This window comes from Xiphias gladius, chromosome 7, assembly GCF_016859285.1.
Source record: "Xiphias gladius isolate SHS-SW01 ecotype Sanya breed wild chromosome 7, ASM1685928v1, whole genome shotgun sequence".
Taxonomy (NCBI): Eukaryota; Metazoa; Chordata; class Actinopteri; order Istiophoriformes; family Xiphiidae; genus Xiphias; species Xiphias gladius.
The window spans coordinates 27,228,193-27,254,032 of record NC_053406.1 but is presented as its reverse complement, the minus strand read 5'-3'; the positions used below and the strand labels follow the sequence as shown (position 1 = coordinate 27,254,032).

The 25,840-nt window shown below is 42.6% G+C and overlaps 1 protein-coding gene across 1 annotated transcript in view; it reads left to right on the top strand.

The window, feature by feature from the left end:
- col4a3 (collagen, type IV, alpha 3) overlaps positions 1-25,840 on the top strand; it is a 42,271-nt gene that overhangs the window by 3,438 nt on the left and 12,993 nt on the right. The window contains exons 2-37 of the mRNA XM_040131331.1: positions 888-944; positions 4,022-4,078; positions 6,862-6,951; positions 8,647-8,691; positions 9,068-9,112; positions 9,696-9,758; positions 10,680-10,733; positions 10,897-10,923; positions 11,529-11,603; positions 11,947-12,009; positions 12,110-12,145; positions 12,745-12,792; positions 12,966-13,040; positions 13,131-13,175; positions 13,264-13,326; positions 13,508-13,552; positions 13,868-13,921; positions 14,063-14,104; positions 14,449-14,530; positions 15,324-15,359; positions 15,581-15,745; positions 15,879-15,971; positions 17,238-17,333; positions 17,679-17,749; positions 18,329-18,517; positions 18,666-18,834; positions 18,960-19,052; positions 20,130-20,234; positions 20,349-20,443; positions 21,661-21,811; positions 22,658-22,771; positions 22,933-23,100; positions 24,283-24,372; positions 24,475-24,609; positions 25,334-25,432; positions 25,605-25,694. Coding sequence (XP_039987265.1) covers positions 888-944; positions 4,022-4,078; positions 6,862-6,951; positions 8,647-8,691; positions 9,068-9,112; positions 9,696-9,758; positions 10,680-10,733; positions 10,897-10,923; positions 11,529-11,603; positions 11,947-12,009; positions 12,110-12,145; positions 12,745-12,792; positions 12,966-13,040; positions 13,131-13,175; positions 13,264-13,326; positions 13,508-13,552; positions 13,868-13,921; positions 14,063-14,104; positions 14,449-14,530; positions 15,324-15,359; positions 15,581-15,745; positions 15,879-15,971; positions 17,238-17,333; positions 17,679-17,749; positions 18,329-18,517; positions 18,666-18,834; positions 18,960-19,052; positions 20,130-20,234; positions 20,349-20,443; positions 21,661-21,811; positions 22,658-22,771; positions 22,933-23,100; positions 24,283-24,372; positions 24,475-24,609; positions 25,334-25,432; positions 25,605-25,694 — 3,025 coding nt within the window. The remainder of the gene's footprint in view (positions 1-887; positions 945-4,021; positions 4,079-6,861; positions 6,952-8,646; positions 8,692-9,067; positions 9,113-9,695; positions 9,759-10,679; positions 10,734-10,896; positions 10,924-11,528; positions 11,604-11,946; positions 12,010-12,109; positions 12,146-12,744; positions 12,793-12,965; positions 13,041-13,130; positions 13,176-13,263; positions 13,327-13,507; positions 13,553-13,867; positions 13,922-14,062; positions 14,105-14,448; positions 14,531-15,323; positions 15,360-15,580; positions 15,746-15,878; positions 15,972-17,237; positions 17,334-17,678; positions 17,750-18,328; positions 18,518-18,665; positions 18,835-18,959; positions 19,053-20,129; positions 20,235-20,348; positions 20,444-21,660; positions 21,812-22,657; positions 22,772-22,932; positions 23,101-24,282; positions 24,373-24,474; positions 24,610-25,333; positions 25,433-25,604; positions 25,695-25,840) is intronic.

Sequence of the window (25,840 nt, the reverse complement as noted above, 5' to 3'; positions counted from 1 at the left end):
TACAGTTTGGAGGTACCTGACTATTTCTAGTTTTTCTTACCTCATTGCTTCTGCTGCAGTTCACCTTTCATCCTGTTAGATTGCTGCAGTTAACAAAGGATTCTTATAAAGTAACTGAAACTATCCTAAAGTTTGTAAAATACCTAAAACCACCTCCACCTCAGGCAGACGGAGCCTGACATTAAAAAAATACTGCGTGAATGCTTCAGGAATTATGCTCCAATAACATTATAGATAAAACTGACACGGGCCATTCTGCTGCTTTCACTTTTGGTGTTCTAAGCACCTTTCGCCGATAACACTTTTGTACTTTTACTGAAATCTGGACCGAAGAACTTGTACTTGCACATTTCACAGTGTAAAAACACTGAACTTCCTCCACTGCTGCAGTCAGACAGACAGTCAGTCTGGTCTCTCTCTGTTGTTTTAGTTCGTCTGTTTTCTGTTTCAGCCTTTTGTCCTGATCTGCTGTTATTACTGACCCAAACACACACACACACACACACACACACACACACACAACAGGGAAAGACAAGCTGAACTCAGATCGGATGAACGTCTCTGACTGAAGGAAGCAGAGCGGCTTTTAAATGATCGGCTCACTTTACGCTTTTTAACTTGTTTCATTTACAGACGTTTATGGACCCAGTTTGATTTGTGCAGCGGTTTCAGGCAGGAGATCAGAGACATTTCCTCTCTCTCTGTTTCCGTGAGCGGGGGTCTGCCACCCTCTGGTCAGATTTCTGGAGCAGTGAGAGGACGAGCTCGTGGCCCCAAAGTTTTATCAGGGAGTCTGCAGTTCCTACAAAGTCTTAAAAAGCAGGGTTAAGCCTTGTGTGTCAGAAATGCTGTTGTAAAATGTCTGTGTCCGTGGCTGCGTCCGTCAGGAGGCGTTCTCCACCTCCACACTGACGCCGTCACGCATCGGTACGATGCTGGAACGGGTATTAGACCTCTTTAACTTGATGGAGCAAATAGTGTCCGTTTCACCACGTGATGCAGGTGATTCACCGAATCTGCCTCCTGCTGGAGAGTCTGTGCAACCACCAGGCCTCAGCAGTCTGTAGGAACTAAATACAGTCTTTACTGAGACGAACGGGTTCTCTAGCAGGTGAGGAACAGGAAGGAAATGGCAGAAATCTTCATAGTTCGATCTCTTTCTAAGTTCAGCTTCTATAAACCACAGTATTAGTTTTATTCCGTTTTGTTGTGTTGTGTTTGGTGGTTCGACATGGACCAACGGAGAGCATAGATCCAGTACAGGCAGATCACATGCAGGGGAAAGGCTGCTGGAAATCAGCGCCAATGAGAAGCGTAACACCTGCTCATCTCCCTCATGAGGATGAGAAACGCTCTCCTAATCTCAGCTCCTCTGGAGCTTTTCACTGCCTCGCCCCTCAGCCGCCATCGTCTCCGTTAGGAAATGTTTGTTTCACTCCTCCTCGGCGGCTGTTCTGAAAGCAGCCGGGTGGAGGTTTCTGGATCTTTGTGGATTTTTTTCCTGCAGTTTGTTGACGTCGTATTGTCTCCTAAAAATGACATTTGTAACTAAACTGCAACAGCAAATATGTTTTGTACAAAATGTAACAAGAAAACTGCAACAAGATCCAGTTTTCTATGAACATTTTGAGGAAATGTTGTTAATTAACGTATTTGTCAATTCGCACACACGTTGATCCTGAACGTATCAGGACCAGCGTTCACAGACGACGTGTTTGTTTTCCACCAAAACGTCTGATCCTGCAGCTCAACATCCACCTGTAGAGACTCCAGCATCATCAAACTGGTTTTACGGTTCTGTCCGGACTCTCAAAGCTCTTGGTTCAGGATCAGGAAAGATCCTGGTCTGGTTGAACACAGAAAAAGTTCACGAACCTCCTTCTTTCCCGAACCTTGACCACAGACGGGACTCTGGATGTGGACCTGGCCTCTGGTGTCACAGTCCTGATCTTCAGTCCTCCGTCCACCTCAGCCAACTCCTGGAGACTCTGCTGCTGTTGTACAGAAAGGTCATTTCTAGCAGACGCGGTCGCGGTTTGTCTTCCGCCATGTTTGTGTCCTGCTACGCTTCGGCAGTAAATTCCCCTCTGACACATGGTGGAGTCTCTCAGGTGTTTTAGTCAGACTCGGCACATTTTTTGGTGAGAGTTTGCGTGTTTCCTGTTTTTTGATCACACGAAGACTGCAGAGAGACGAAAGGAGTCATTATGTGGACTTTGTTTTAGTCTTTAGTCTGACTTTAATTCCTCTGGATAAAAGAACAAACAGGACAATAAATGTTTGATTTTTTTTTCTTTTTCTTTTTTTTTCTTTTACATCCGAGCCTTTGTTCAGCACTTCCACGGTGAAGTTTGTATGGCAAGTTATCAGGGTCAGACATGTCGTCTGATGCACCGAACAGATCAAGTTCAGACACTGAGAGTCTGCAGGTCGTCTCTCTCCGTGTGAAATACCTGAACCCTCAGCGTAAAGTAAATGTAGAACATTTACCATGATGACATGCTGCAGGACATGTCGAGGCATCTCCTGCCATCGCGGCGTCCTGCGGGATGTGAGACAGGAATGAAGATAAGGCGACATCAGACCTTCATCAGCCTGTCTGTCTGACTGTCTGCTGTCTGCTGGTTCGGTTTATCGCACAGGAAGAGCACTGTTACACCTGCAGGATACATGGAGATGTTTGGGTTAAAACCTTCAGAAATATGTCTGACAGATAAAGACACCATGAAGAAACATGTTCAAAAACAACAGTGTCGTCTAAACCCGAGTTTAACTCCAGTCTGGACTAAACTGTACCTCTGCTACACCTGCAGGATCCAACAAGGTCTTCGGGTATAGACTCTCAGATTCTGTGCGACTGATAGAGAGAATCTGGACCTGGGCCAGTATTTATCAAACTGCTTAAAGTACAATCTTGGATTTAAACCAAAGATAAAAATGGAAATCTCTCACTTTACTCATTAACTTCAGAATAAAATCTATTAATCAAAGTGGTTTTGGCTTCAAAGGTCTATGAAATGTCAGAGAGGTGCAGAGTCTGTGAAGCTGGTTAAAACAATAATAATGATGATAATGATGATAAGAAGAAGAATATTAAACCACTTTTCCCTTTTTTTTTTTGTCATTTATCAGCTGAAAACATACGAGCAGAATAAATCTGATGCTGATGTGATTCACAGTCTCTGATCATCTCCTCTGTCAGCGTGGAGCTAGATTCTCCTCGCGATCTGGTTTCTCTGAGGAGTCTCGTCCGCCGGCAGCAGAGCGTCTCTCAGCAGAGTCTGGTTTCCAGTGATTTCATCCCTGTTTCTATATTCACACGTTATAAATAAATCAGACTGTTGTTATTCATTCTATATGTTCTTGTAGAATAACTGAACCTCACTGAATAAGAATCTTTTTTAAGCATGTGCGATACGGCAGATGTAGGGTCAGTCTGCACCATCTACACTCCGTCCAGCCAGGAACCGGTTTCAACGTTGTGCCGATTCATCCATGTCTCTGATCGGTTGTTGCTTCTCTGATCAATCGTGAGAGTCGCTCTTCAAAGTGACTCCTCCGCGTTTAGTCAGCGATCAGCGTGCGTCATCGCTCGAGCTCGGTCAACAACTGTTTTCCTCCTTAGTTGGTTCCTCGGTCACTTCTGTAGAATCGTTACCACGAGTCTGATCAGTGCAGGACCTGGACTGACTCTGGTCCTGATCTGACTCTCCAGTTACCAGGAGTCGAGGAAACCATTCACTGTGTTGGACTTTTCATCATTTTAACTACTCATTGTATGATTTTATCCTGTGTTTTATTGCGATATGAATGTGTGTGTGTGTGTGTGTGTGTGTGTGTGTGTGTGTGTGTGTGTGTGTGTGTGTGTGTGTGTGTGTGTGCGTGTGTGTGTGCAGATTGTTCAGTTGCCACATCGGAGTTAAATGAATGAAGGTTTCCTTGAACTAGATTAAACAAATCAGATTCACGGAGCCTGCCCACAAAGATTAAATCTGTGTTTTCTTGTCTTGTGTCTCTGCAGGTGTGTCACTGCAGCGGGAAGTCGTTGTGTCACTGTGACGGGGTAAAAGGTCAAAAGGTGAGCGAGAAGATGTCAGCCTGAACACAGGTGGGACAGGTGCTATGTTGATGTCAGTCCTGGAAGTGGTTTCTTATGAAGCTGATAATGCTGAGCTCCAGTTGACTCTGCGCTCTGTCTTCGCTACTGAGGTTCTGGTGGGGAGGCTGTTTATTGGACGGGTTTTAGTTTAGCTGACATCTTAAAAAGAATTAAACACATTGTGAAGGACAACACAATGAGGTCCAAGATGTTTTCTGCTGTTTATATTCGCAATTAAGTTGCTATAAAGGACAAGAAATGGCAACCGGAAGGAAAAAGAAGCTGTGCTGCTGGTGGATGATATAAAGAGCTACACTGATGGTTCTAACCTGGTCTAAGTCTCCGTGAGGTCGACCGGTCAGAACAAACACCTGTTTGTATCCAAACTGATCAATATTTGAGAGAATCCAACCCGAGTGTGTCACCAACTGAGAGCCGCTCAGGTTTTTCTTCAATTAAAAATCAATTGAATCAATAATCAGTTCCGATCCAGGACCGTCGGCCTGCGATGTCTTATTGCTTTCAGATTTCATTTCATTGCTCTGTTTCTGATCAGAAATCAATAATGTTCCCTGGAGTGAACTGAAAATGTGTGAATTTCATGCCTTTATACATTAATATTCATCTAGCACATTATTGTGACGCTGGTCATCTTCTGTCCGACTTAACAGTAGTCGAATGACAAAAACACTGAAACGCAGCGACGTTAATCGCATCATCGCCTCCACCGAGCAGGTTCTGATTCCACCTGTATCTGTTTGTTGGTTTAACTGTCAGCAACCGACTTTCACTGAACCTGGTGGAGGGATGGGACCTGGGCCAGGGGAGAACCCGTTATATTCTGGGGCAGATCCAGATCATTTACGGTGAAGTTGAATTTGTTTCCTCTGAAGTCTGGTGTTTGTTGTTGGACCCTGGCCTTGGCGGAGGTCTGACGCTAACCCCACAAATTTAGTTTTCATCGTCAGAGACCTCACATACTTTACAACAGATTCATGTCTTATCTGCCTTATGTTTAATTAATGCTCAGGTCTCAGCGTGTTTTTAGGAGAATATTGATATAATATGAATTAATATTGTAAATTAAAATATAAATTAAAGGTTTTTATTGTTATCTTTACCTGAAAAAGGGTTGCAGTACACTAAACCCCATGTAAAGCCTGAGAGGCAAAACCTGGGGCAGAGAAGACCCAGGAAGCCCTGGCCTCCGCTCCTGAAGAAATTCCTGTGAATCCTCAGTGATGAATAGCAGTGAATGAGACATCGGCATCTTCTGTCATCTGAACAGTGGCGGACAGTCTGGAGACTGGGAATGTCCCCCCATCCCCAATGGAAATGACACCCTCGGGTTTTGAGAACACCGGCGAGACCTCACTGACCCTGGATCAGCTACCGTGTACAGTCTGCTGCTCTCCAGTGGTGACCCACTGTCACTGCACAGGTCCATTACCTGTACGAGCTGAGAGGAACAGCCAATCGGAGACGAGGATTTACCCTGCGTGTGCCCCACTGCTCAGTCTCAACAACATTTACTCAGCGACGTGTTATTCTGCAAACACAAACACACTAGTTATCTCCTCTGGAAATGCTCTAAGCTCTAAAACCAGCGAGCTGACGGACTCAGAAACACAGCGAGAGCGTTGATTCAGCAGCATCCAACAGAGCAGCCGAACATACAGGACCAAACGTGTGCATACTATTGATCTTAATGGGATGTTAATGGAAATAGTTTTAAAGTTGGTACACACATTATCACATATTAAACATTTCACACGACACATTTTAACTTTTGTTGTTCAACATACAGACTCAGAACCTGAACCTGAGACGGCACCTACTGAGTCTACTGTGGGTCTAATGGGGTTTAATATGGCTCTCAAGTGGGTCCTGTCAGGTCTAAGCGGGACCTACTGGGAGAGGTGGGGTCAAACGTACGTTTACTGGGGTCTAATGTGATACTAATGTGGGTCTGATGTGGATCCACCTGGATTCAATGTGTTCTACTGGTGTCTAATGGGCTCTAATGTAGTTTGATGTGCTTCCATGAGGGTCTAGTGTGTTTGATGGTATCTGGTGAGAACATGTTTAATTATTACAACTTTAACATATAACAATGGATCTTTTTTTAGCATTTTTAAAGCGAGCTAATGTTCAGTCCTTCAGCTGTTTAATTTGTGAAACTGAATTTATCCTCTTTTCACAAAAGGATCCTTAGGTTTTCTTTTCTGTCTCTGGCGTCTACGATTTTTTTAGTCAGTGGTCAACAAATGGAATATGTTTTATTGAACAAAGACAATCTCTATATCGCGTTTCTTTTCTGCCGTTATCTTCGGCTCTCCTGTGAAATGTCGATAGTCTTCAGATCTGTGTTCAGAAGCAATGGAGTCTGAAGTCTTTGTGTCTCTGCTACAGTCTGATGTGACTCAGGTGTGGTTTCTGAGACCACCCAGGTGTGAACTCTGTGATCTCAGGTGTGTTCAGCAACAGGAGAAGAAAGGTTGGTTCTTCTCTGCTGAACGTCTGTTCACACAGAACCTGAATGCACCTGGACCGCAGCCAGGATCACTGTTACCCCTGAACTTACCTGAGTTTACCTGACTTTACTGCCTCTGTGTGGACAGCAGGTGAACTAACTCGGGATCTGTCCCACACTTGAAATCCCCTGAGTTACCTGTTAGCTTGAGTTTACCTGGTGAACTGACCCAGGATCCGTTCCACACCTCACGTCGCCTAAGTTCTACCTGTGTTTTTGTACTTTGCAGGGTGAACCTGGTTTCCATGGGGAGGATGGTCTTCCTGGAATGATTGGTTACCCTGGAAACGAGGGTCACCAGGGGTCAGCAGGAGAGAAGGTAACAATGAATACTTCTTCTTCTTCTTTGTCTTCTTCTTCTTCTTCTTCTTCTTCTTCTTCTTCTTCTTATTATTATTATTATTATTATTATTATTATTATTATTATTTCACTAGTTTAAAGAGACTGTGGAGTTCCTCAGGGTTCTCTGATCGGTCCCTTTTTTATTTTGAATCCACCTTTCAAAAATAATCTTCAGTCGTGATGTTGTGTCTGTATGATTGATATCTCACGTCTAATAACTTGTCTGCTGATATTAAATATCAAGTTTTCAGTCTTCCATCTTCCATTTGTTGATTAAAACTCTTATTTCACTGTTGTCGATCACATCAAATCAAATAAATCTGTTTTTTATTGTTTCAAACATCAGATCAGTTGTGTCATTTTCTCATCTAGAGACACATATTTTATTTGTTTCCAGATCAATGACTCAAGGTCTGTTCTTGCTAGCAGCTCGAACACAATGAGTTTTGAGATGATTTACAGATTTTATTGATTGCATATCAGACGTGTGGACCAAGGAACGATTAACCTCCTACAGAGCCCAAAGATTTGTTGTCGGGCCCCTATTGGCCGCCACTATACATGGCAGGTTCCTCATTTCCCCAGAAACCAACCACTGCTCTACAGCTTAAATGATATATTGATCAATCGATTAGTTGATTGTTAAGCAAAAATACCAAAAACTAATGGATTATTAAAGAAAATAACTGTCAGATGTATTGATAATGAAACCAGTTGTTGGTTGCAGCCTGACAGTTTTCCTCTGATGGAATAATATGAGCTCCGTGAGGTTTTTCTGAGTGTTGATGAAATGACACACAGAAAAAAAATGGAACCAATTTGATAAAACACAACTTTACAACAAACAACCTGAACTAAAACAGTTCAGGTCCTCATAAAATTGACCATGTATAATGGAAAAGAAAGGCATACCAAGGGTTGCAGTGAGGTGCTGATTACTGGATACAGACTCAAGAGCAGGATAAAGGTTTCACACACTCTGGCTCCAATTGCTATTTTTTTTATTCATTAATTGAAAATTGCATATGGAGCCAGAATGTGCGACACCTTTTTCCTGGTCTTAATAAAATTAGATCCTAATGATGTGGAGCAAACCTTGGGTTTTGGGGGACCTTTCGAGGTCTGGAGCCCCAGGGCAGTTGCCCACTTTGCCCGGTTGGTAATCCAGCTTTAGTGCGGACCTCGAGTCACACATCTGTTAACCTCAGACTTGACAGAATAAGAAGACACTTGCATCTCGACTTGAGATCCTCCACACGTCCACAGATTAAAATACATATGTTTCAAGAAGGGTTATAGCCAATCGACTCTTCATCTCCAGCCCGACAGCAGCCAATCAGCTTTCAGAGCAGGAGGTAAAGATGTGTTTGTCCAATAAACGGTTTAGGACTTGTTGGTCTTGACTCTGGGCTTCACAGCCGGGAGCTGAGACTTAACTTGTGACAAAACAATGACATTGTCCCACCTCTGTTATATATAAAACATTTACCTATAAAACACATAATGTTTTTTAAGTTTTTCTGTGAGACTGTATCAGCTTCTGTTCTTTACCAACACAACCACACTGATGTTTTCCAGCTGAATATCATTAGTCTAATGTGTTTATAAATGTCAGGGTCTCTGCAGACGTCTAAGATGATTCTTTTCTCCTTCCTTTTTTTTTGTCCTCAGGGTGATCACGGAGCAGCAGGAATACCTGGACTGAAAGGCGCTCGGGTAGGACTGATGATGACGACGACGACGATGACGATGATGATGATGATGATGATGATGATGATCAATTATCACTGTTGTCCTCCTATATCCAATTTCCCTGTTAAACTTTGGTTAAAGTCTGATGGTTTTATGCTTAGTTCTTGTTTTAAATGTAAATTTGATTCCACTTGTGATTCCGGCAGAGGACGACACAATAAACCGTCTGTTTTAACCTCTTCCACTCTTCAACTCTGGATTTTCTCGGACATGAGCATAATATTAGAAACATTTAGCCAGAATTCATCCTGACAAATCTGGAACCTTTGGAAACTACAGATGTCCCTTCGCTCAGAGGTAAACATCAGTCAGTAACGGTCTGTCTCTCTGTATTCTCCAGGGTCTTCCAGGGAAACCAGGTTTCCCAGGACCTCCAGGATTGCCGGTAAGAACCGTGGTACAACATTCACAGAACATTCACAATACGTAGTAAATGAGAGAATTTATATGAGCTGTAGATTGGGATCATGCTCCGGTAAACTAATGTTTCAGTTGCCATGTTTTTCCAGTTTGAAAATCAAAACTTTATTTTAACAAAACAATTCACACACTGTTATAATTTAAAGGTTTTAAATCAAGTATTTAAAATGAATTTTAAAAACCTAAAAAAAAATGACGTTTATGTACCTTTACTAATAAAAAGACTACATGCGTAAAATCAGGTGTGGTCAGAAAGTTTTAAATCCCGTTAAATTATCTCTATATATTTGAACTGCAAAAAAAAAAAAAAGAAAATCTGAATATTATAATATATATGTAATATAATATAAAAAATATTCCAACCAGTTTTCTATGTAAAAATAAAAACTCATTTTTCAAAGTTTTCAAATAACTTTAACAGCAGTGGAAAGAAGTTGTAATATTCTGACAACAGTGACTGTGATGGTCTCAGTGGTTTAAAAAAAAAAGACTTAAACAACTTTCAGTTTGGTGGGTTGGACATTTTATTCATTATTATTCTTTCTCAGGGACTTCCTGGACATGAAGGACAAATTGGCCGACCAGGATTCCCAGGATGCAATGGGACAAAGGTAGAGATGATTGCATGCACACTGGATCATTGTGTCTTACTGAAGGCAGTTTGAATCCTGCCCGCCTGAAATGACTCCAGGTTTCTGGCAGAGGTCTGGGAAGACACATTTTTCTTTCAGCTTGATTGTCCGGCCGAGAAAGTGGGCGGCTGGAGTCAAGTGGTTTGTGCAACAACAGACATGTCCAGGGGCTTTCTGCTATTCTGCCTCTATAAAAAAAATATATTCATTATTTCAGTTTTCTGCTTCTGTGTTACATATTCGTTTTGAATTAATGTTTTTAATCCAATGACAACACAGCACATCTGGGGCCAGGTAGTATCTCTAGACTGCTCACAGACAGAGGGGGGAAAGCAAAGGTAACTGGTTCACCCAGGACCCCATTAATCTATTTAATCTACAGTAATGACCGGGCCATGCAGATCATTACTATCAAAAAGGTGGATAGGAGGACTGTTGTATCGTCTGTAAAAAAAAATGCAAAAATATATTAATTCTGCTACTGATGTGACTGAAGTGGAGACATGTAAATGGAGAACAGAATAGAGCCCCGAATCGAGCCCTGAGGTACACCACAAGTACCATTAATTCCAACCTGATTACTCAGGTGACCAGCGCTGGTGTTGCACCATATTCTGTGACCCGTCCGATTCTGTGACCTGTGGCAGAGCAGAAACCACTTTACCTTCCTCAGGTGAATCAGGGAATTTCACATTTCCAGAGCTTTCAAGGCTGTTTTAAGTTTCAGCCCAGAATTACAGCTGATGCAGCACCTCAGTCTTTGAATAATCCTTTAAGATCCACCTCTTGAATCTTCAAATTGGGGTTCTACCTGAGACAGAAATCCCCTGACTTCTTCCGCAGACTGACACCGACTGATGTACTGACTGATTGATTGATGTATTGATTGATGTCTTCCAGGGGGATGTTGGGTACCCAGGATTCCCTGGGGTTCCAGGACCTGCTGGCTTTCAAGTAAGTCCTGCCTACTGCCTTCACAAAGCAGGAATGGGATGCTGTGAAACTTCCTGTTTACCTGTCAGTCATTTAGTCATAACATTGTGATCACTGCAGGCTGAAGCTAAGCTAGGCTGATTAATTATGAGAAGCTAAAGCTAACTGTGTTGATGTGTCTCAGGGTCCTTCAGGACTGCCAGGTACAAAGGTAAGAGAACACACCTGAACACATTCACATACTGTCATGAAAAAAAACCCCTGTATCCCCAATTCTTCAAGTATGTTTTTCAGCTGTTTGTTGGTATAAAATAACACAATTGTTTTTTTGTTTTATCGTATTTGATAGAAAAGAGAGCAAACTGCTATCACTATACAGCTTCAAAGTTCAGGGGTCATTCCTCATATGTTATTGAGATATTTATGAGTCTATATATAGGTGTAATTTACGTCGTCGGACAACATTTATTCCTTATGTTTTTAATTGTTTCAGAAGTATGTTTGCATTAATTGCGTAGGAGATAGTAGAGAGGTGACAAGAAGTTTGTGGAGGTACAACATAAGACCCCCAGCTGGTCTCAGACTGGGGACATTGTCATTACATGGTCAGCGTCACGAGCCCCTCACCTAACCGGGCACCCCCTCTTTAGTCCTTAAAACCCTGCGAGGAAAATGTTGAAAGTCTGTTTCAGTTTCAGCTAAAAACAGGAAACAATCTTTTCATCGCGTCAGATATCAAGCTCCTCTTCTGTTCTTTTGACGTCTGTTTTTTTTTTTTGTCTGTTTCTGACTTTTTCTGTTTCGTTCTGGTTTCAGGGAGAAACACGTGTCTACCCCGTCTCTCAGCCTACTAGAGGACAAACTGGACCACAAGGACCAGAGGGACAAAAGGTCAGTCACTGTCAGACATTTTAATTTTTGGGCGAGACAAAATGTCTTCCTCAGTTTTCTAATGGAGGTTTCCAAGGAAAGAAAAATCCCTTTTGACAAAACATCTCCACACCAGCGTGACACGTTTTTCTGCAGGATATTTTGGACCGTACTAAATGATGGGCCTCCGTATCTATAAAGAGCTGCTGACATGTTATTACAAAATATCAGAAATAATGATTTTGTATTTAAATCAATCCACAGAATGATCCCAGCAGGCTGCTGTAGCGGCAAAAAGTGTTTCTAATGATTGTAGTTGAAAAAAACAACCTCTGTTCTCTCTGATTGGCTGTTTCTGTTTCAGGGGCTGAGGGGAGATCCAGGTCAGCTTGGCTTCCCGGGACCACCAGGACCTGCTGGACTACCTGTGCGTTTCAAATTTGAAACTGTCAAACTTTACTTGAATGTCTGTATTGATCAGCAATTCCATCAACTGACGTCAGCTGTGTTTTTTTTGTTTTTTTTAGGGAAGACCAGGTTTTCTGGGGTTACTGGGAGAGAAGGTCAGTGTGCTAAGAGGCTGAACTGATCTGAGAGCAGTTTGTGCCTTCAGGCCTGTTGAGTGAGACAGCTTCCGGTTCTGTCTCAATAGTGTCTGTAAATTTCCCCAATCATCATTTTTTCACTTATAAATAATCTGGTTCATGACCGCTGTTACAGTCCCGGGTCAAAAAACCCATCAAACTCTTCCCTCAGGAAAAACGAGTGTCTCTCAAACTACAAAATCCCCGAAGCCCCAATTTTATTGTTCTGACAAGTTGTTTCGTCGTCTGCGCCAGTTAATGACTAGTTTGAAATATTAGAAATATGAGTGAAGTTTGAAAAATGTGTATCTAGTTAGTATGAGTATCTAGTTTGCATAACTTGTAGTCGTGTCTGCACTGGGAAATCTTGTTATCCGAAAAAGCCAATATTTTGTTTTGACAAGAGCAGAAAATATTCTGTAGCTAATACATGAGGAATTTAATTTACATATCATTTCCATCTCAGACAATAATCACAACCAGACTCCAGCGGAAGTTCCAGGGACTGATGTTCTGTGCGATTATGTGACTTCAGTCTAGGATCGTTTGGAGCTGACGATGCCGTGTTTGTGTTTCAGGGTCAGGAGGGTCTCAGTCCAGTGATCCCAGGTCCCCGAGGACAGAAGGTGAGCTAACTGGTCCAGATTTTAACCTGATGCTAACTCTCATGCTAGAAACCCGGGGTGATTGTCATGTAAGCAAAGAACTGTGATATAAGACAGACATTCAAACATTTGTAACCTGTGAAACACCGTCATCATCTTCATCTTCTTCATCATCAGCTGTGCTTGGTTTTCAGGGTGATCGTGGACCTCCAGGGATTCCCGGCCAGAAAGGGATCAAACTGTACGCCGAAGGACCCAAAGAACTGAAGGTCTGTCTGTCTTTATGTCTGTGTGCCCGTCTGAGTGTCTGACTGTCTCTCTGCCTGTTTTCACTTCATTTTTCTGTTGTTATATTTCAGGGAGAACCAGGTGAAGGTGGTGAGAAAGGTTGTCGTGGACTTTCTGTAAGTCAAACCCGTCTCACAGTCGACTGTCTGTCTGACAGGATCCTAAACTTATCTTAGACATGTGTGCGTTTCTCTTCTCCTCCAGGGTTTGCCGGGGAAACCGGGGGTGAAAGGAGAGAAGGGTGAGCAAGGCGACGAGGGCTCACTGGTAAGAGAGAAAAAGAAACCAGGATGCTCATTCACGAAAACATGGACCTATAATCAAAATTAATTTGAACTGATTACTTCAACCTGCAATCAAGCAGTTATTAATAAGTATCTGAGTGTTATACTTGTTACTGTTATTTATTCTTCTTGCGGTTACGATCTGAATTTGATTTGTGTTTCAGGGTAAACAGGGAAAAGATGGACTCACCGGGGAGCTCGGATATCAGGTAACTAACCTGCTATGCAAACAACACTCGCAATCAAATCTTCAGACTGTCATTTTCCACCATAAAATTCACAAATCAGACGAAAACATCCACTGTATAATGCCGGAGAAGTCAGTGTAAATGACCCATCTTGTCTGACAGTACTTTCCAGGCTTTTGAGACAAAGCCAACAAACTTGCTGAACACCAGAATACTTCAGGGTTTGGTCGAGTCACTTCAGAGAAAGTTAGATCTCTCGAGTTATCATAGAAGAACAAAAGAAAACTGATCTTGACCCGAAGAAATCAGACTCACTCAATCAGTATGTGTCTGCAGGGAGACCCAGGGGCACGTGGGTACCTCGGCCCGCCAGGTATTGAAGGAGCCACGGTGAGTACAAGAAGTACTACTGAAGTACCACATTAAGTACTGTGTCAGAACTGAACCCAGATTTGATTTGGGAAAGCAACTGGCACCAAACTGACAAACAGAGCTCCATTAACACAAATGTGCTTCGTCATGTGTCTTTAGGGGGAGAGAGGGGAACGTGGTCCTCCGGGTCTTCCAGGAGAGGTGAGCCTGAAGTTTAACTGTGTCTTCGTTGTTTCTTTATCTTCCGAGTAAAGTGAGAGCGCTGCTGACGGGAAGGACGGCCAGCTCTACCAGCTGAACGATTAAATGATGCTTGTTCTTGTTCTCATTCTGACTTGTGAGCTGTTTTAATAGAGGAAAACTCTGCAGTCAGTTAATGTATTGGTCATGAGGCAGTAAACAGATGAGCTGCAGGATCACCATCTAACAAGCTGCAACAGGACGTCCGTTGATAGTCGTAGGTCTAGCAGGTTTCAGGCAGGTTTTAGAACCGGCAGCACACTGTCAGTCCTCAGGCTACATTTCTGTTCTTGTGTTCATATCAGACGGTCTTCAATCGAAGATTCCTGAAGGGCCAGCGTGGTCTCCCCGGGCCCCGCGGACCCCCAGGAGGCCCTGGAGAACAAGGTATCGCAGAGCCCAGTATGAAGGGTTAAGAGCATAGTGAAGGTTCTGGTTTACATTATTTTAAACCGCACTTTAATTTCGTTTATGTTTAGCAATCTCCATTCAAGGTATTCACATTCAGTAGCTAAAGTTCAGCTGAAAAAAGGAAAGACTGTTGGATGCTATGAAACCAGCTGAAGTATGTATTCATGAAAATTCAAAATAACACCCATAAAAATTAACTTGCAGTCTGATTTATGTGTGAGAAATTGTGAGGTTTTCATTTTTTTAAATAAAACAACTAAAAAGTACAGTGGTACTCAAATCAGGTTCAGAACATGAAAATAAAGGCTCATATTGCCGAGTTTACTTTTACACATTTGTAAAATAAGTTTTTTAGATTTTCTATTTTATTTCTACCAGTGGCAGAATTCAGAATCAAAGGAGTTAATCAGAAACCATCATAAAGATTGAAAGCATTTAACCAATAATAAAATATGTTCTGCTTTCAGTCTGTTCAGGCGAACATCAGTTGCATCATATTTCTGTTCAGTCGCAGTCGACCAGATAAACATCAAATCTGTAGAAACTCTGGACGTCTTTTTCAAAGTCTGATCATAGCGGGGGACTGAAGACCCATCAGAATTATGGATCAGTTCGTAGGTTTAGGGAGGTTTTTGTAGAGTTTTGGAAAAACTTATCTGGACATCTGTACCGATCAGTCACAACATTAAAACCGGTAACTGCTTTTCATGTTGTGACTGATCGGTTTTTATTGATCCACGGTATTGTTCTTCTCATCTGCTTCTTTTAGGACTCATTGGTTTTCCTGGACTGCAGGGCGATCCAGGTACGCTCCACCTATTTCTCTCTCTCTCACTAACTATTATTTATGGGTTAATGATCAGATAAAGATCAGTAATAATAATAATCGAATCGCAAAGTGTTTGAAACATTTAGTCAGATGTATAAGTAAATTAAGTACAAACATATAATAATGGTAATACGGTGTTTTGCTTCGTCTTTGATGACAGTAAGACTGTAAATGAGGTCTCCTCTTCTTCTCTCAAGGTGTAGCTCTGCCTGGGCCACCAGGCCCCCAGGGGCCACCTGGTTTTATTGGACCCAAAGGAGAACCAGGAGAGCCAGGGCCCCTCATCGTCGGGCCCCCAGGACAGATTGGAATCCCAGGAGGTCCAGGGGCCGAAGGAGAACCGGGAGAACCAGGGATACCAGGTGATATCAACTTTCTTCATATAGAAATCATCAAAAAAACAAAAACAAAACAGAGATCATGAAGTGCTTTACAAGGAAAAACAGGAAACATACATACGTCACACAGACAGACACATTGTTTTCTGTCTTCCAGATTTCCTGCAGGGAGATGTTGGTCCTCCAGGAGCTAAAGGTCCAAGAGGCCTGATGGGACATCCTGGGCCCAGAGGGCAGGATGGACCACCGGGTGAGTGGGTGAAATGATGATACTGTAAATGATAATATGTGATATGTGATATACTGGTCTAGTAATGTCACGTTTCTGTGATCAGATCTGAGGACTGTACTTCGAAGCAGGATTTGCGGTTAGCGAGGTAGCTTCAGGTCTAACCCCGGGTTTTCGGGGTTAGACCAGACTAGAGTGTTCGGAGACCAGCAAACCCCTCTGTCTTTCCCTGATGCTTTTTTATATGAGCGACCCTCATTACTGCAGAGGTCCAGCTCCTCAGGGGGAGTGGTCTCCTGTGCAGGAGCCGGTCCCCTACTGTCTACAACAGAGACTGACTGAAGCACTAAAGCCTTGTGCTCATTCTACTCATAAGATATGAGTGTAAACCTACTTCCTGCTTTCAAATATGTTTTAGATTTATTTCTAATTGCTCCCAAGTCCGTTTGACACTGCCAGGGCTGCGGCTGAAAGAACGAGGCTAAAACTGTCACACACACCATAAGAAGACATCTAAGCAACAAATTAACTTAATAGAATACACTCGTGTAATTACAGTCAGATCTACTTGTGTCCTAATGATGGGCAGTGATTTCGTGAGCCTGTTAACTCACACATTCACACAGTGGGGGATTTTTTTCCAGCTGTTCTTCCCGCATTTGGCAGCTGCAGCTCCTGCTTGTAGCCTGGATCATGTGTTTAACTTCTTCGTGTTTCTCTAATATTATCGTTTGCTCTTCGTCTGTAAAATATTCCGCTCTGCTGCCGGTAGACTTGTCCGTGTCTGTGATTGGTCGTATGCTGCAAACGCCGCCCCTATTTTGCCAACATGGGAAAACGTGAGTTGACTCACCGAGTTGATAGCCGCCGTCGTGTGACCGCTTACCGTGATCGCGGTCGTCGGGCTCAGCGAAGCCAGGTAACGAACAGATGTCCCGGGGATGTTGAACTGGCTTGGTACTACAGGCCCCTCAGCCTCACTACCAGTCACGGTTAAAACGGCAGATTTCCAGGACCCACCATATGGGAACAACTGATATAGATTATCAATAGAATATCAATATAAAAGAAAATATTGTCAAGACTTCTGGGCAGGGATACTATTCACATTTTAACGGATGTAATTTGTTTTGTGTACTTTCTAATCTGATTATGTTCTGAAGTGACACATACTGTATCTAAATAATGGACAGTATCATAAGACAAAGTATAATGCAGCGCGATACACTTTGAAATTGGGAAGTTTTGCACAATTGATTGACTGATTGATTGATTGGTGTTTGGCAGGTGAGAAGGGTGAGAAGTGCTTCGTCTGTCCTCTTGTTTCCCTCACCCCCGGACCTCCAGGTAAACCAGGAGAGCCAGGTGAAAATGGGGTGACAGGTAAGAACAAGAACTCACCTGAAGTAATGACTTTTTACCAACGTGAAAGTAGTTAGATGTTTTTTAAAATTTAATTTCCTAAACATTTCCTAAAAACGATTCAAAGGTTACCAAGTCTTAGAAAATGTTGACTACACTGTGTTGAAATAACGTTCTGCAACTATCTTAACTTTGTCACAACAACTGTAGATGATTGAGTAATGGTGTTACGGGATAATGAAACTTTAAACCTGTTCACACACTGACCAGACCAGCAGACAGCAGGATCTAGATTGCGATTCAGTGTAAAGATGCCGAGCAGGTAAAACTCACCTATCTGTCTCTGTGGTGTCCTTCTGTTTCCAGGTCCAGACGGTTTTCCAGGACCCAAAGGTTACAAAGGGGTCAAAGGTATCAGAGGACCACCTGGTCCACAGGCGAGTTCACCTCAACATTAACGATCGCACATGTTAAATTTGTCAAACATTTTCAGAGATGGTCTTGCAGTCTAAATGTGTTTATCAGCCTTTCTGAGCTTTTGAAATCCAAAACGACAGAGCCACTGTGATCCGCCATCCTGAATCTATGCAACACGCCTGTTGCAGCTGAGATGAACCTCAGAACACCTCAGGTGACACGGACCAGGATACTAACAGTATCCTGATCCAAGGGGGCTTTTCTAAACTAAATGTACTTAGACCATGTGAATCAACAAGCATGCTGCAATTCCCCTTGAATGCTAACAAAGCCCTCCTTACCTGAGATGTAATAATATCAATAATACTGATTACTCTTAGTACATATGGCAAGTTACTAAAAGTATCTTGATACAAGGGAACTACTATACAACTAAAATGCACCCAGACTATGTACAGAAGCATATTATGGTTAATAAGCCCTGTCCACTCTAAATAAACAGACAGGATTTCATTACATGACAATGATAACATAACTCTTTTCTGTATTAATGACTAAATAAATTACATAAGAGATAACAAACATCTGTCTGTCCTCAGGGCCCCTTTGGTATCCCCGGCATCCCGGGGCCCGTGGGACCTGTGGGTAACCCGGGGGTCATGCAAAGGGTGGGGCAGAAGGGTGAGGAAGGGACCCGGGGGGTTCCAGGACCTGCGGGTCTTGAGGGGACAGACGGACCTCAAGGAGCTCCAGGACCGAAAGGTGTTCTGGGACAGAGAGGAAACCCTGTGAGTATAAGATTCATCATCTGTCAAGGCAGACCAGCTCTGAGAGGGGTCAACCACAAGTAAACTTCTGTCTGTAACATGTTGTTGGGTCACAGACGCGATTTTGAAATAATGGTTTGTTGTGGATCTCTGTAATGCTGCCTTCCAGGGGCCTCCGGGACTGAAAGGGGACAGGGGCCTGCTAGGGGAGAGAGGTCCCAGAGGATTGATAGGACAGCGGGGACCTCCAGGACCTCCTGGTATTGGTGCTCCAGGACCTCCAGGACCTCAAGGCAGCGCAGGAGTCCTGGGACAGCGAGGAATTGCTGGAAAACCAGGTGAGCCTGTCCAAGTGAAAATATGTCCATGTAAGAGTGTCCATGTCAGAAGGTCCCAATGTGGTCTGGACTGGAGTGGGGTCAGAACCTGAGCTGACAAGGAGTCTGTCTGTGTGTCCTTTCAGGTGAAAAGGGTTCTCCAGGTGAAATCAAAACATATCCAGGAGATCCCGGACAGAAAGGAGAGAAAGGTTTATCTGGAAACCCTGGACCTGAAGGTGAGACAGGTTTATTGTGTCACCCTTATTTTTGACTTTTATTGTTTAACAAGAAACCTGCTCCAGCCTTAATGTGTTTCAGCTGTTCTTTGCTGATTTTTTTGAAAGTCTGTTTGGGAATATGCAGCAGTAAAACTGCTTTATTAGCTAATCTTGAGGCTCTTGTCTTGAAGAGAATCTGTGCGTAAAACTTTAATAAATTCACGAGCCTTCATTATTTCAGTTTTTGCTTTCATGGTGTATATTTCTAAACTGATGTTTTTAATCGTACAGCAAACATGAGGCCAGGTCATAGGCAAAAGATTTTTGCCCAGCAACAGATTAATCTGGCTGTGATTAAAATGCAAACATTGTAGTTCAACTAATGTTTTGGTGACAAACGTTGTTAATTTTCTACAAATTTTTCTCTTGATGTTTTAAAATGGGAATCGGGTTCTGAACTACAAATAGACCAGCTGAAATACATGTCTTTTTGCAGCAGAAATCACAGCTTTGGATGAATGTGGATGTAAAGTCAGTGAAATATCAGTAAAAATCAGTTTAAACTGTGTGAGGATGCAGTGAGGACCCAAGTCCAGTGAGAGGCAGAAGACTGAAGATGTGTTTAAGGAATTTACTGTCTCAGCAAAACAAAAAAAACTCTAAAGCCAACAAGGCAATCTAACTGCTCTCACTTAGTGACTGTCGATCTAAGGCACTGGAAACTTGAAGAAGAACTAAGGTAACTCTTATCTGGTAGATGCACTCATGAGAGGTGAACTCAAGACCCAGCAACCAGGAAATACATATCTATAAGTTATTGGCTGTAAGATCCCAATGGTGTAGCCAGAAGAGAGAGAGGATAGCTCTCTAACTGATCCCAGCAGCAGGGTCAGCAGTTCGGAGAGCGCCGCAGTTCACAGTCCTGACAAAACTGATGTTTTCCTTTAAAGAATCTGTGTATTTTTATGTAAAAATCTGTAAAATTATCAATTGATGAACCTGACACATTTTCCATTCCATTTCATCTGTTGGTTCTATCAGTTCTATCTGTACATGTTTACCTGCTGATTCACCTGTTTGTTCTGCTGGTCTCAGGTGTGACAGGACCTCCAGGTTATCAAGGATTTGTTGGTCCAAAGGGAGAAAAAGGAGATAAAGGATTTTCTGTGCAGGGGCCCCCAGGCTTCCCAGGGGTAAAAGGTCAGTTTAGGAACAACGTTGAAGAAAACAGTCAGCTGAAGTTTCACATGAACTGAAGCTGATAAATAACAGTAATTATTTTTTAGTAAGCATTTATTTTTTGTCTGGCTTCAGGACATAAGGGCCTTCCAGGAGCTCCAGGTCTATCAAGTTTTGGCATCAAGGGACGAGCGGGGCCATCGGGCCCACCGGGGATGCCGGGCCCAAAGGTAGCCCAAAGGGAACTCATACAAACGGAAAGTCCTAAACCTAAAGAATGTAAAAGTTCAGACAGGTTTGAGGTCTAGTTTAAGCTCGGTATCCTCTGACCAGAGAGCATGGTTGTCATCGCCCTACATGGATAATCATCACATATCATAATATCACACCCTGGCAGGGCACACAACCGGATATACATGTCCTGCTTAACAGGAGAAATTATAACAGAGATGTGTTTTTTGTTGTCAGACTGAACTTACTCGAAGCTAGAAGCTAGCAGACCCTGATTAAAGCTACTGCTGTCTACTGGCCTGGACAGGATCCAACATCAACCAGAATACTATTCCTTACATGATGTTCATTTTACATCAAAATAAATTAAATACTCAAAAAAAAACTTCCTGAAACAACACAGAAGAAGGGATTTGTCAGTCATTCACTGACTCACAAATATAGTCTGATCTGCTGCCCCTGATCTGGTTCAGTTTAAGCAACTAATGCTCATTGGGTTGGTTAATTTAAGGAAACCAGCTTCATAGACTCTCCCAACAAGATGATCTTCATCAGGCAGTATACTTCACCTGATTCAGCCCAGATGTGAATCCAAGGTTGAGCCATCAGTTACATTAGTATGTTCACATTAAATTATCTACAGTATTTACTGCATCTATACCATCAATTCAATATCAATCACTACAATCAAATGCTTAACTCCCTGAAAGAAAGATCATCTGAATATAGCGATGTAGTAAATGTAATGATTATATCTTACTAAGACCACTTGAAAACATGGTGCAATAGGGATAAACCTCTACACACAGAGATGACCCAACACTGTTGAATAAACAGCATTCATCTCATCAGTTCCAGCTGGTTGACTAACTGCAGAGTTTGTCATGTGACGGTTAAAAATACAGCGTACTAACAAAATAATACTATAGATTAAATTAAATTTCGGTTTAATCACATCAAATGAGGTCTTTGATGTGCAAGTTTATTTGGTCTTCAGACTTTCCTGTATTTAGCTCCACGTCAGATATATCAGAGCTTTAATTAATTATTGTAACTCCTATGTCACATGAATGCACCATGAGAAAATCACACTGCTTCCTGTGTTGCTGTTGGATATAAACATAAGTCATGTTCAGCAGTTTGAACTGATGCTGTCATCTGTCTCCTCTGGTAATGTTTTACTGGTTCACTGTTTTGCTGGTCTCTGTGGTCATAGGGGGAAGGGGGTATCGGTTTCCCAGGCCAGCAGGGTCAGTCAGGCCCTCAGGGAGAAGATGGCTCTGTGGGGCCCCAAGGAAACCCCGGACCCCAGGGGGCAGATGGAGGTCCAGGGCCTACAGGACAAGACGGACCACCAGGACCCAATGGTAGCTCATTTAAGATCTGATGAACCAGTACTAGTTACATCGAGCTAGAAATGAATCCACCAGTACTGATGGCTTTAACAGACTCCCAGTTTCCATATAGACAAGACAATAACTGACTCACCTTCACTTATTTCAAGATTTTCTTCTTGAATTGTTGAGTGCATACATGAGAGTGCTGTCTTAGTTCGAGTCAAAACGCTCCAGTCCATGATGTAAATGTTGCAGAGAAAGTACTACCTTGTTGCAAAAGACTATTGCAAGTAAACAAAGGTTAGAAACATGGAACTGAAAGAAGGCCTTTTTCAAACCTACCATGTGTTGGTTTGTTCTGGTCTGAATCACTGGATAAGTGGGTAAACCTATTGCGTTTTCCTCTTGGTTCAATTTCTTTTCACACAGAAAAAAATAAAGATAATCAAAACACATCAGCAAAAGTCAGGTGAGAACGTTATCTCCTCTCATTGGTTAGATGTGTCTGGGACAAGAAAGTACCCACAGGAAGAAGGTCCTGAAGAAACTACTATCTGCCAAATTATAAAGGAGCTAGTCCAGGTCAGACCTTCATTATTTATCTGGCTTTGCTTTCACTCATCTACATCCCAGCATGCAAAGCTCAGTTGGGTACAGGACCGGGTTTAACTCAAACCTTAAACAAACCACCCCAGAATTAATTTGTGACTAAACCCAAACCCCTTGACTTATAGGTGCAAGTACAATTGCTGTCTTCATATCTACCCGAAACCAATCGAACCAAGAGGGAAAACCCTCAACTGAGTCTGATTCAAAAGGGACTGACCAACACGTGTGAAAAAAAACTAACTGAACTGAACTGGAGTGTCTTCTCAGGTCGGAGTGGTCTGGATGGTGTACCCGGTCCTGTTGGTACTGTTGGAATCTGTTTAGAGGGAGCTCCTGGACCTAAAGGAGAGGAGGGACAGATGGGCGTCATCGGATTCACAGGTACCAACTGTGCAGTGTGTTCAGAGGGGAGTGTTCCTTTAAATTCACGAACCAGCCTCTGAGATTAATTCATAGGATTTGGTTAAAAAAAAAAAAAAAAAACTAAAACCGCATGAGAGAACCCGCCTGTCTCTCAGTCTAACAGCTATCCTGTTTTGCAGGGGCCCGGGGCTCAAAGGGAGTGCAGGGTGACCCTGGGTTGCCGGGTATCGGAGCTCTGGGACGCCAAGGGCCATACGGCGCCCCAGGGTTTGATGGACCTGCAGGGCCTGTAGGAGATGTTGGACTGAAAGGCCTCAGAGGGACCAATGGGGAGCCAGGGAGCCCAGGTCAGAAGGCGTGGCCACATCGGCTTGTGTCATCTATATTTCTGACATTAATATTTTCTGCTTAGAATCAAATCTTCTGATACACAAAAGACACATTTGTTTTAGGTTTGCATCAGAGTTCATTTATCAGCAAAACACTACATTATAATATAAAAGATGGACAAGTGACAAATGAAGTAATGGCTGTTTTAATGCAAAGTTTTATTCCGATGCAAGGATCTCTGGAGTCACAGCTCCTGATTGGTAAACAGTTGACTCCACCAGCCAATAATATCTCTTCTTCACAAGTTGATTTATCCATTTGACCTGTTGCACTGCCATTGATGAGTTTCAACGAGTAGCATCTTGCATTGAGTAAAACTGTCTGTCAGTAATTTTAGCTAATGTTTCCAGCTCTTGAAAGGAAATCTGTAACAGATTTATGAACTAAATACATCTACAATCCACTGAGAATTATACAAGAAGCAGAAATAGCACAAATGAGACAAACTACAAAAACATGCAGGCAGCACAACGACATTTATAAAACCATAAGCTAATGACACATAATCAGGTGTTGTGGATGTGATGTTAACATTACTTTCATTTGGATATCTTTCATGTTGCTCTCAGAAGAAGTGAGTAAGTTCAGGATTAATGTCAAAGGTCGAACATTTAAATCTTCCTCCAGATATAAATGAAAGAGATATATCCCATGTTTTAGCTTCTCCCCTCCTGAGATAAAACCAGACAGTGGACAGGATTTTAGTGAACTGGTGAGTGAATCCAGCTTCTGAATGATCAGCTGCTCTGCAGTGGAGAACAGGTAGCTATGCTAATGCTTATGCTAAACGAGCAGGAATGACAGAGTGAACACAGTGTTCAAACAGCCGGAGTTGAAACAAAAGATGGTGACAGCTGTAGTATCATTATTCTAACATGCAAAACCTGATAAGACGATGATACTAAACTTGGAAAACTTGACTAATATGTCCATAGTTTTTGTTAAAGCTAAACTAAAACTAGTAAAAATCAAATGACTAAAACTATATCTGTACATTTTCATAAAAAGACTGAGACTAAAACAAAACCAGGAGTCAAATCAAAACTGGTTCACATTCAGCTTTTCAGTTCAAGATGTGATCATAAGACACTGCAGTGTCCTCACAAGTATAGTAACATCAACATATATGTGTGTTTTAGGTATCAGAGGGGACATGGGTCCTCCAGGACTTGGTGGAAATCCAGGGGATGATGGGAAACCAGGAGAGACAGGACGACAAGGACCAAAAGGTTTCATCAGTCCATCAATCAATCAGTCAGTCAATCAATCAATCAATCAATCAGTGCCTGTGTCTGTGTCTCGCTGTAACAGTGTCTCTCTCTGTCTCTCAGGTCAGATGGGAGTAGATGGGGTCAGGGGTTCTCAGGGGCCTCCAGGGCCTCAAGGGGACCAAGGGGAGACCGGACCTAGAGGAACCCATACTTCTGTTGAGGTGTACGGAGATCCTGGAGACCCTGGAGACATTGGTACTCTATTCTATTCTTTTCTATTCAGTTCTGCATGGACACAGTAGTACTCAGGATCACTGTTTAGTTTTCAGTCGGTGTGAGCCTTAAAGCCTCAGCAGACATTCTCTGTGTTCCTCTGTGTTTTATTCTGGGCCCCAGTCAGTTTAAACTTCTTCACTTTACCTCTGTCTGTCTGTTACATATAAATCTACAGCCAGCAGCTGGTTAGCTTAGCTTAGCATAAAAGACCGGAAACGGGAGGAAACAGCTGGCCTGGCTCTGTCCAAAACTAACACAATCCACCTACCAGCTCCTCTAAAGCTCACTGATTAACATGTTACAGTATGTAGTTTGTTTAAACCATAGAAAAACTAAAAAAGAAAAACATATGTTGTGGTTTTACAGGGTGTTATGTGAACTTCCTGTGGTCTCCACTGTGGTGCCTTGCAACTGCCTAGAGTCAGGAAAAAATTGTCCAACACATAATCACCATAACTTGATGAATCACTATAAACATTGTAACAATATCCTTTTTTATATAATGCAAAGTAAAATATCCAGATACAAACAATTCAGGTGAAGACACGAAGAGGTACTTGAACTCATCAGACAGTACTGTGGGGGTGCATCAGACATATAAAGAAACACTTCTATGAGTCATTTGATCCGATAATAAAAATTCCTCAGGTGTGTCGATCTACCTGTCTGTGATCTGTCTGTCTGCTTCCTGTCTCACCCTCAGGACCCATAGGTCTCTCTGGTCTTAAAGGAGAGAGGGGCTTCCTGGGACCCCAGGGCTCTGACGGCAGCAACGGTATACCTGGAAACACCGGACCACGAGGTGAACAAAACTAACTGAAAACACTTTGTTTGTTTGGATCGGTATTAGCTCTGTGGGAGCAACACAAAACATAACAGGGACACTTACTCTGTGTTTTTTGCATCATGTTTTTATGTTTTAGCCTGACCATCAAGTCCTAATTTGACATTTGATAAATGTGTTTGTGTCTCAGGATTTCCTGGAGACCCCGGCAGAGATGGGCAGAAAGGTTCTTCTGGACCCTATGGTCTCCCTGGTAACCCAGGAGAGATGGGAAAGCCAGGTAAGCCCCCCATCCCCAACCGCACCCACCCACAACACAAACTGTCTCACTACAAACATGTTAAAAAGGCAAATATCTGAGGATTTTAATGTCTTATCACAAATATGATCTGCATCTACAGGGATCAAATGGTTGTAGATCAGTAA